The following is an 11,144-nucleotide window of genomic DNA, read 5'->3' on the forward strand; positions in this document are numbered from 1 at the left end:
CTGTAGTTAAAATTACCTCTTCACATAACATAAAGAGAAATGAGAAACATAAACCTGCATTATGGTTACTGTATATGACATACAACAAGCTTATGAACATAACCACCACCAATCATTGAAACTACACCTTAAATTTATACTTGAACAAGTATTCCACACCTATTTATCTCTAACTATATGTTGAGTATACCCTTTGATTCCTAAATCACGTACTATTGTATAATAGTACGTATTCTTCGGTACACCTATATATATTCATCCTTTGTAACTATTTATACCAATATATCTTCTATATATGATTCTTTCGCTAACTGTGAATTTGAAACAGAAACCACGACCCGTTCTATGAGATAGAACATTTACTGCGATGAAAGATTCAGCTTCTCGACTTCTTCCTTTGGGCAAATGTACATTTTTTGCACCATGGACCGAAATTCCCTGCATTTACGTCACAATAGCTAACTCAGTAAAGTGGGGTTGAAATTATTAGTTTAAACAATTTAATGATTTATTGATACGTAACTGCCACGGGTAATCTCCAATCAGCATTATGTCGCCTTCATTGTCGGTGTAAATGACATTCCAGCCATTGTTATGGTCCATCAATGCTCCACCAAAATCAAACATCCGATCAAGCTCGTTTATAAGTTCATCATACCCGCTGAATCTCGTGAGGTCCACAGATCTCCCCAGTGCCATTCCATACTTGTGGACCTAAAATCAAGTATATATTATAGTTGTGAAAATTAATTCAAACCCTTAAAAGATTATATTAATAAGCTAAGGCAGATTGGTGAAGTTGAGTGTTAGTTACCTTGGTGCAACTTCGGGTGGTGACCAAACAATTCTTGCATAGTTTCTCCGAACCGCTCTTGTATGGCTCTGAAAGTTTTTCAGACTCCATGGTGTCTGATGTGGGCTCTAGTGGGCTTTTGACTAAATCAACACCGAAGATCATGCACGTGCCACTACCTTTGGGTTGAGTTATCGGTGGTGCATCAACTACTTCCCTTGGTCCCGAAGCCCCCAACTCCATAAACCCTAAACTGTTGGAATCCACAGTTGGAATAGAGACATTTTCACTTAATCCGAAGTCGCCATTTGTGCCACAAGTCGAAATGGGTGGCAGGCAATAGTTGCTATGCCCCAAATCATTGGGGGTTACACTTGGCATAGGTATCATGTTTCGAGGACTGGGATACAAAGAAAATGGGTTGTGCATCTGAAATTGAAGATGATTCTCCGACCCCATTTGTGTCTGACCCCAATGAATGATCGATGGAGGAACCCAATGTGCCTTTGGTGCATTTCCCAACTCTTGAGCACTTGAGGCACTGATTTCTTGACCTTGCAAGACCCCTGACGGTCCCTGAGGAGGTGGTGCAGGCTCACTCAAACTGTATAATAAGCCTAAGGAGTGAAACCCATAAAGGTAGATTAGTCATAAAATTATAGGACAAATTTTGAAACTAATTTAATTTAATCTTTGAAGAACATTTTAGTCTTATAATGAGGTAGAATTTGATTACTGACCATCATTGACCATAGATGATTCTGGAGACGATGATGTCTGACGGGTACAGGCCTTCTTGCGTCGGGGTAGAAGCGAAGGCTGTCGTCTAGTGTTTGTGAGCTCAAGTAGTTCAATCGTCCATGGAGAAACTCTGTCCGGGCGTACAATGGGGGCAGAAGTTTCATCCCATTGAACCTACAATGGGTTATTAATTAATAAAATAAAACAGTATTAAAGTGTCATTCTTAGTAGGCATTTTAAAAAAAAAAAACATGGACAGAAATGATTTTGTTACCAGCAGACATCTCCATTTTGAACCGGGCCATCTAACTGGATCAGCATCGTCGATACCAACTATAGTCCCTCCAAGTCTGGTTTACAGGAAACACTGAGTTTCATTAAAAGAAACAAGAGGTATAAGATGCATTTAAAAGACCAACATCTCTTTGATTTATTTACCTTTGTTCCGGACATTCTTCACCCTCAAACTTCATTCTGAACCTTATGCCAACCGAATAGTGGTTTTCAACCAACTTCATATAACGATCATATGGAACTATGAACTCAGAAGGACTTGTCCTGTGAAAATACATACAAAAATATATATATTCTAAGTTACAAAAACATATAAAAATTTGGGTCCAAGAAAACTAATACACTATGGCATCACACCCTCACCTAGGCCGATAATACACGCTGAACATGGTTCCAGTAGATATTGCATGAGAGGCGGTGGCAAGTACACCAAGTTGCATGCTGTGACTCGATATGACAGATGCCGGGACATTCTTTTGTAGCTTTAGAGCACGGCGGACCCCAACACGAAGTTCTCCATCTTCTCCTCTGCAAAAAACAAGCAATTCTCAAATGTTACGAGCGTACCAATGAGAATCACTCATAAAATCAGAAGTACATAACTTTGGGAATGTGTACCTGAGGAAAATAAAAGCATCCCCTGCAACCAGCTTTTTCGAGCTCACAAATGTACTCCAACCACTAGTAAGCAAGTGCCGCTTCGGCTGACCTACGATTTAGGAAGGAAAAATATACATTTAGAGAACTACAAAAAGGTGGAAATATGGAATCAACAAGAGTAATAAATAATCCATCTAAGAATATAGTGAGAAAAAAATAAAATAAAAAATTCTTTTTGATTTTATGGTGCCATAAATTATTAATATTAAGACAAAAATAAGCTCTCAAGACAATTTGATTGTTTGATTCCTTAAGTAAAAAGAATGAAAAGTTAGCTAAAACTTGCCACGATATATGTGGCGGAAGCGCCATGATACCCCATGTAAGTCCTTCGCCACCAGTTCCTGTGATGGGGGTTGTTGAGACATGTCCTACAATAGCAAAAAAATAAGATGTTCCATCTTTTTGAATTAACAAGAAATAGATAATAGATAAAGAAAAAAAAATACGATGACCTAGGTTCAAAAGCCGCCTTCACCAACTATTATAAACCGCTAATTCACTCTCTTAACAACAACAAAAAATGCTCCTAAAAGGAGACAGTAGGTATGAGATCACACACCAAGATTAACCAATTATGTGTCATATAAAGGCAACTATATGGTATCTAGCTAAGTACAAGGCCAATAACCGCACCACACATCATGATTCATGCACCTTCTTGCATGAGGAATACTAGCATGCATATTGAAGGACGAGAGAATCAAACCTCTCTTCATCTGCCATACATGTGGCTTTGAAATACGAAAGGGGATTGGAATTGGAATTCCTTCCACATATACCCAACATGTGAACGGCATGAGCGTGATGGATGGTTTAATCCTAACCTGACGCAAGTAATCCTACCCTTGAGTAACTAAACTTCAACATAGATTATAAATTTTTACGAAATCCAAGCCATTTACTTAATAAAAAACTGTAAACACCAACCAGAGGTGGAAGGCATTCATCAGCATGTCGCTTAAGAACTGAAAATCCACCATGCGTATTTGTATCAGACGCTGTAAGTGTCTTGCAAAAGGAGTATACACGTGTCTTTTGAGTTGAACGAAAACCACTCTTCTCCACACTACTCTCCTCTTGCTGCAAGTATCCAAAGCATAAATAATTTTAATGACCAAAATAAGTTACATTTTAAACAATTTCAACAAGCCAAAGAGCAAACCTTCGTTTCTGGAAGCAACGTCACTTGTGCAAACACCTCATCGGTATCCAATTCGGCCTAAAGACCACATCCAAGCAACAACAACAACCATCAAAATTTTAAATTGATAACAAAATTCAAAGATCATACCCACCAAGAATTGTTAATTCCTAAACATAACTCTAGAATCTAGAAAGCGACGAATATGTATACCTGAAGTTGAACACATACAACCCTGCAGAGGATCTTAGAAGGTAAGTTGTACTTTGGAATTTGTAAATTGTTTTCTTGATTACTGTACGCCTCCACCTAAACAAACCCAATTCAGATAACCATTAATCTAAATATACTAACACAATCATGATCATTTGGTGTAAAATGTTTGAATTGTATTCAATTTTCCAAAACAAGAACAGAACAGAACCTGTTCCAAGTGACCTTGGGGGAAATAGAAGACCATCTCCCCAACGCAAGGAACCGAAACGAGGGGACCAGCGCAAGCATGCCAAAGTTCAGCATATATACCATCCTTCTCATCTGAAGCAAAGCAGAAAATAGTGTTCTTAGCAGACACAGATTACATATACATGTAAATGTTTTTTATTTTGACAAGTAAAATAAATGCAACCAGATTCATTGATGAAAATATTAAAGAAAAATACTATTCAAAAAAAAAAAAAAAATTAAAGAAAAACTGAAACAACCCAGAAGGTAAATTCAATGGGAAATCTTAATTTTTGCTTTTAATTTGAGAAACAGAAGAAAATCCAGATATAAAAAAATAAAAATAAAAAACCAATGCAAATGCAACATTTGGTTCCCACCAAAAAATTTGAAAAAATAAATAAGTATTAGTTGAAAAAAAATTAGATAAAAAGATCCATTCTTAAGCTTAGAGGCAACCATATTCAATGAACACTTTAAAATCATAATAAAACCACACAAAATAAAAACTGAAACCACCCATAAATGTAATTCAATCGTCTTTTTTTTTTTTTTTTCAGAGAAGAAGAAGAAGAAAATCCAGACAAAAAAGCCCAATGCAACATAAATGCCCCCACTGTTCCCACCCAAAATTTTGGAAAAAAATAAAAGACCCATCCTTAAGCTTAAGTTCTCCACTAAGAAAATATATATAATATAAATATAAAGGAAATACCCATTTGCCTCCTAGCACAGAACACCTTCAAGCTTTCAAATAGAGTTAAAAAAATAACAAGGAACAAATAACAAGAAGAATGAACAGATATACATAGAAATGTATTACAGAAGGTTACCTTGGTTTGCACAAATCAAATCCTCCTCTATACAGCTATTGCCCTTCAAGTCAGAGCAAATACCCTCCAAGTTCATCCCCTCTTCTCCTCCAACTGAACCCATCTCTCTCTTTCTCTTAGAAACCAAGAGAATAATAAAATAATATATAAAATAATTTTAAAACCAAGGCAAGAAGACAATGTAGCAGAACTTGCTCAGAAAACAACCCTCTCTCTCTCTCTCTCGCTCTCTCTCTCTTTTACTCTATATAACAAGAACAGCAGAGAGACAAACAGACCCTTATTTAATCAGGTGCTCTACGGACTACAGAACTCTCAATGTGTGACTATCAACCTTCCTCCACCTCTTCCCCTCCCCTTTCCTCTCTCTCTCTCTCTCTCTCTCTTTTGTAACGTTTAACGCTTGTACACCTGCAGTCCTACCGCTGCTCCTGTGTGTCCACCACCGTACACACGTCTCTCTTAAACCACGAGTTAGTTTTCGACAACGCGCGAGGACGCTCAGCAATGCTACTTCGCACAAACAACCCCCTCTCTTTTTCTCTCTCTTATTAACTTAGCTTAACTATGGTTAATTGTTTGTAGTCAAGGCCGGCGATTCTATGATTTTTTCGCGATATTATCGACGCCTTAAATATATTTTGCTTTTGTTTTGTAGTGTACATCGCCGATCTTTTTATTTTCCATTTATGAGTTTTTTTGCCATATGTGTAAGAAGTATTGCTTGATACTTTGTTAGACTTGTGTATAATATTGATGTGTCAAGTTATAGAGACCGTTTGATCTTGATCGAAATCAGATGGGTGATGGGGCTAGTTTAAACATTGATGTTACTCAGATTGAAATGTTTGTATTTAATCAATGTGATTAAAATCATAGTGATCAGAAAATTTAGAAAAAAAAGTCAAGATCAGGTAAGGTGTCCCACTCCTATTCAGTAGGAAAGATGCTTACATGGTACATTTTGGTTGGAATTTAAAACGCATTGAGTATCTAACCATTTTCTACGGAAGTGGATCCTCTGTAGCACATGGTTCCTATAGCATCTTGTAACACAAATCCAACAATTGAAAGAGTGTCATATCAGTTATACACTTAGATCTCATACTTAAAATATTGGGTGTTCAGTAGTCGTTCATTTTCAAAGGCATGAATCTAGAGGAAATAAAAAATTGTTTCTTAATTTTTCTTTCAAATCAAATTAAAATCATGATCACAAGAGCTGAGATGATAATCTTGTTTTCCAAGATAGCTCTCACTCTCTCTTTCATCCGTTGAATCTGTGTTATAGGGTGCTACAGGAACCGTGTACTAACGAAGATCCACTTTCATTTTCTACATGACACGTGGGGCCGATGTATTTAATCTCCAATAAAAAAATGTATCACGTAGTCACCCTTATGTTGTTTTAAGAACAGGACACAGTTCTCAATCGCGACTCTAGAAAAAAATCGTTGAAAAGAGGGTATGATCAAAAAATCGTTGATTAATTAGTTGTTCGATAATAAATGGTGGATAATTGTATGTAAAAAAAACTGATAAGTTATTACCAAAAAAAATGGTTTTCTAATTAATCATTTTTCTAAAAATTAAATATTTTTCCATTTATCCATCCCTAGATAATTTTTCCCCCAATTGCCACACATTTCCAATCGAATAATTGCCAAATTAAAACTTGATTACTATAATTGTAATTGTAAAGAGTACTAATTATATGATTATCCAGACCATATACGTGTCCACGTTGGTTAAGTGGTATCATGTGTGAGTCAGCATTCTCAACACTGCCTAGCAACAGGGCAAACCAAGGTAAAGGATGTCCAACCATAGTTAGCAATTCGGTGAATAGGGAAAAAATAGTACGAAAATAAATCGGGTACCATTTGGAACAGTGCATCGGTTCGCTTGAAAATTCGACGAAAAAATGTAGGACGATAAAAATATAATACAGAAATAGTTCGAGAATGATTTGAATCCAACAATTTTTAAAATTTTCAAAAATTTGGATATATATATATAACATATGATATGACCTAAAAACATCCATAGAGCCTGCATTACACTTAGAAAAACTCTTTCGAACACATAAAATAGTAAATTAAAATTAAATAAATTGTTTCGCCAACTCTTACCAAATATGACAAAATTACGAAAACCCCCCTCATAGGGTCCACGACTGTAGACACCCCATTTTTGCATTTGCTTGATTAATCAACTCGTCAACCCGATCGCAACGGTTCCCAATGATGGATGTTTATTCCAATACTTTATTTTGTTACCAGATATGTTTAAGAAATCCGGATGAGGTATCTCGAATTGACAAAACCTTAGAAACCCCGCTACGCTAGGAAAATACGACCCCAGAAACATAAAAATCATTATCTTGCAGACTAAAAAGAAGTTTCACGATAAAAATCACTAAAAATGATCAAATTACCAAAATACCCCTAACATCAAAACAACCCTAGAGCCTACGTTACGCTTAGGAAAACTCATTCAAACACATAAAATAATAAATCGAAATCAAATAAATCATTTCGGTAATTTTCACAGAATTTCGATAAAATTACGAAAATGCCCCTCATAAAGTTCACGACCATTTCATACAAAAAATTTCATAAATGACAAAAACCAACATTCCCATTTAATTTCTTACGAAAAATTGATTTTCAAAACATCCTGGAACATTGAAAAATAATTTAAAATGCAAAAAGTTCTCTCCGAGGGCAAAACGATAATTTCACAATTTTAATAATTAAAAATTTTGAAATTAATAAATAAAAAATTAAATAATGTAAAGTGAAATATTAATCAAATTAATTTAAAATTTTGAACCAAAAAATCGATCAATCAAACTTTCAGGCAAAATTGTTGATGGTTGCCAGGATATTTATTCAAGGACCCCTCCATCTGGGGGCCCAAAGAATTAAAGATATAATAAAGGGGGTTCTCCAAAAATTAAATTCAATCAAGTGAGACTAAAATCAATTTTAAAGTCAATCAAGTAAAGACTAAAAGTCAACCAAGAAAGACTAAAGTCAAAGTATTAAAGTCAATCTCATAAGACTAAAGTCAAAATCCTAATCTAAACTAATTAAGTCAATCTCATAAGACTAAAGTCAAAACCCTAATCTAAATTAATCAAGTCAATCTCATAAGACTAAAGTCAAAATCCTAAATTAAAACCCTAAAGACTAAGTCAATCTCATAAGACTAAAGTCAAAATCCTAATTAAAACTCTAAAAGAAATCCTAATTCTTCTAAAAAACTTTATAAATAGGAGTCTCCACACCCTATTTTCGTATCAAAGGAAAAATCCTAAGAGAAGTAGGTCAAAAAGCTTCCTTAGCCTCCCACAAACCCTAATTTTGAAGTCTCAACTCCTTACCTAACACCCATACTTCGATTTTAGCCTGAAAAACACCTAGAAGCCCTTCAAAAACACCTAGAAGTCCTTCAAAAGCACCCTAAAATCGATAATAAAATTTGAAGAATCCAGATCTAAGGAAGAGATACATTGCCTCGAAGATTCGAAATCAGATCCGGAGACAGAACGAAGTAAGAAGTACGATACAAATACCAGTTTTATCAAATCTGAGGGAATAAAATCGTTGCGTTCGAAGGTAAAATCTCTTTTATTTTTTCTATCTAGGTTTTTGTTAGCAATGTAGTCTTATTTGGGATAAGTAGAGAGCGGCATTGGCCGGGCGGGGTTGGTGCCTAACACCTTCCAACCCCATAACATGATCCCCAGATTCAATTTTTCTTTAGTAGATTAGTTTTTTTATCCGTTTAGAGTCAGTATTCGATTCCTAGACCGTAATAACTCGGTGGCGACTCCCAAACCTCAAAGGTCAAAAGCGGATCCGCACACCCCGCAGATCGAGGGCGCTTTGAACGACCATTTCACGTCAAAAATCCATAATTGATACAAACCAATACTCCTATTAGATTTCTTACGAAAAATCAATTCCAAAACATCCCAAAACATTGAAAAACAACCTCAAAACGTAAAAGTCCTCTTCGGGGGCAAAACGATAATTTTTCAACCCTAAAAATTCAAAACTTCAATTAATAATTAAAATATTAATTAACGTAAAATAAAATCTTAATAAATTTAATTAAAATTTTTAAACAATTAAAACCAATTAATTAAGTCCACGAGCCAAATTTTGAGTAGTGACTTATTTAAGTGGGGGTCCACCTGACATTTATTAACAGACCCCTCCATCTGGAGGCCCAAACAATTAAAGATATAATTAGGGGGGTTCTCCAAAAAAACTTAAAAATATTCATTGTACGTAAAAATTAAAATCCTAATTTAAAATCATAATCCAAACCCTAATTCAAAACCTTGATTAAACCCTAATTTATCTTATCTAAAAAAAACCTAGTCAAACTAAAAAGTTTCAAAAAAAAAATTCTATAAATAAGAGTCTCCACAACCCAATCTCGCAGGTCAAGAAAAATCTTAGGAAATAAAAGGTTAAAAACTCCCCCTAACCTTTCCAAAATCCTAAATCTGAAGTCCCAAGTCTTTATCTAACATTCAAACCTCAGTTTTTTCTCAAAAAACACCCAAAAAATAAAAAAATACTTAGATTTAGGAGGGGAATATCTCATCTTGGAGATTGGAAGCGAATCTATTAATGAAAAAATAGTAGGAAAACTCACACGAAGACGCTCTCCTCAAATTCTGAGGGAACCAATTGTTGTAATCACCGAGTAAGGTAGGTATTTATTTTATTTCATTTTTTTAGGTCGTTTTTAGCAATGTAATTTTTGGAAAAATTAAAAACCCACATTTGTTGGACGGGATTGGTGCCTAACACTTTCTAATCCTATAACATGATCCTCGGACCTGTAGTTTCTTTTCGTAGATTAGTGTTATTTATTTGTTTAGAGTCATGATTCAATTTTTAGACCGTAAAACTAGGTGACGACTCCTAAACACCAAAAAAATAGATCCACAACCTGCGAATCGATGGCACTTTCAGTAAGAACGGGGAAATACGATGTATTTTAATAAAATACTTACAGAATATATGTACAAATCACAATTTAGTCGTTGGGATTCAAAGATCTGCGAATTAATCTGAATCTTTGAATCCAACAACAGTTCTAATCGGGAAGAATATTATACATCTAATTCACGAATCAATTATGAATTTACTAACTATATGTCCAACCTGGCAGATAGAACATGGTAGCATTAGCTTAAGCCTGGTAAGATAAGTCTAGCTCGGGAAGTTCCAGAATCTTGACTTATGCTTGTCAAGTCCAGAGATCTCCCTAGAATTTTAGACTCAATCTCAAAAATCTCAATTCCGTTTAGGGTCCTGGTAATTAGGGAATTCTCTAGGATCATATCATGTCGGAGGGGGAAACCCTGATTCAATGGAAGGATCTATAAATAGAGGAATTGACAGAGGATGGAGGGATCTTTTGACTGATTGAAGAAGAACAAGATTCTGCAGTCGTTATTATTATTATTTCTTTTACAAACTCTAACTTGAGCGTCGGAGAATTCTTGGCAGGTATCATATCGGTGCTTTCAAGAAAAAGGAATGAACAACTTTGAATCAGTAAGGCGGAGCCCATCAACGCCTTGTTGAATTTCGTGTCTACAGTAGTATATAGGATCATTGCAGGTACATGAAATAATGGTCACTTAAAGATCAATTCCAACTAAGGCAACCCAATAATGATAGTATTAAAATGTGTAAAGTAGGCCCAATCCTTGGAAATGCGATAATACATCTAAAAAATTATTCTAACGAAAGTACTCGCCCCTGGATTAAGGTAAATTGGCATAAACTAAAGTCTTGTCCAAGCAAAGGAACTGGCTTTGAAAACTCTTGACAAATGATGATTAAAGTAAGATTCAGTGTTCTTAGACCATGAAACACTACCAATTTGGACTTAATAGAGGGATGATTCCAAACCTGATTTAAGCTTATTATTTTCTATCAAAGTAATCAACCATTTAGTTGGTCATATAAAGAAAATAAAAACTTTGAACATTTAAAAAAAACAAGGTGTTTGTACCTCCTATTATTTTCATTCACATTTTAAGAGGCTTTCACTTGCTCTTTTTGAACCTTCAACTTTAATATTTATATACATATATTACAACTACTTTACATTTTTTTTAAATCGTTATTTTCTAATTATAGCTTAGTCTTTCTATTCTATCACAACATTCTCATCATGATACTTCTTAACCATCCAAATT

The 11,144-nt window shown here is 35.0% G+C and overlaps 1 protein-coding gene across 1 annotated transcript; it reads right to left on the reverse strand.

Moving 5' to 3' along the window:
• Positions 1-40: 40 nt before the first annotated feature.
• LOC147383323 (auxin response factor 2-like) lies at positions 41-5,413 on the reverse strand. Its single transcript, XM_086428327.1, has 14 exons — positions 4,910-5,413; positions 4,057-4,169; positions 3,846-3,941; positions 3,654-3,710; positions 3,419-3,571; positions 2,775-2,859; positions 2,447-2,537; positions 2,192-2,356; positions 1,973-2,092; positions 1,809-1,884; positions 1,534-1,708; positions 815-1,410; positions 524-714; positions 41-438 (listed from the first exon to the last, which is right to left on the reverse strand). Exons 1-14 carry the CDS (start codon positions 5,010-5,012, stop codon positions 360-362), a joined length of 2,100 nt encoding a protein of 699 aa, XP_086284453.1. The 5' UTR covers positions 5,013-5,413; the 3' UTR covers positions 41-359.
• Between the last annotated feature and the right edge of the window lie 5,731 nt (positions 5,414-11,144).

Source organism: Akebia trifoliata, chromosome 16, assembly GCF_017979445.1.
Source record: "Akebia trifoliata isolate Shusen 1 chromosome 16, ASM1797944v1, whole genome shotgun sequence".
Lineage (NCBI taxonomy): Eukaryota > Viridiplantae > Streptophyta > Magnoliopsida > Ranunculales > Lardizabalaceae > Akebia > Akebia trifoliata.

Coding starts and splice junctions, on each gene's coding strand:
- LOC147383323 (XM_086428327.1), bottom strand. CDS start 5,012: ATGGGTTCAGTTGGAGGAGAAGAGGGGATGAACTTGGAGGGTATTTGC. Junction 2,538..2,774: donor CTTCCGCCACATATATCGTG/GCAAGTTTTAGC, acceptor CCTAAATCGTAG/GTCAGCCGAAGCGGCACTTG. Junction 715..814: donor CCACCCGAAGTTGCACCAAG/GTAACTAACACT, acceptor ACTTGATTTTAG/GTCCACAAGTATGGAATGGC.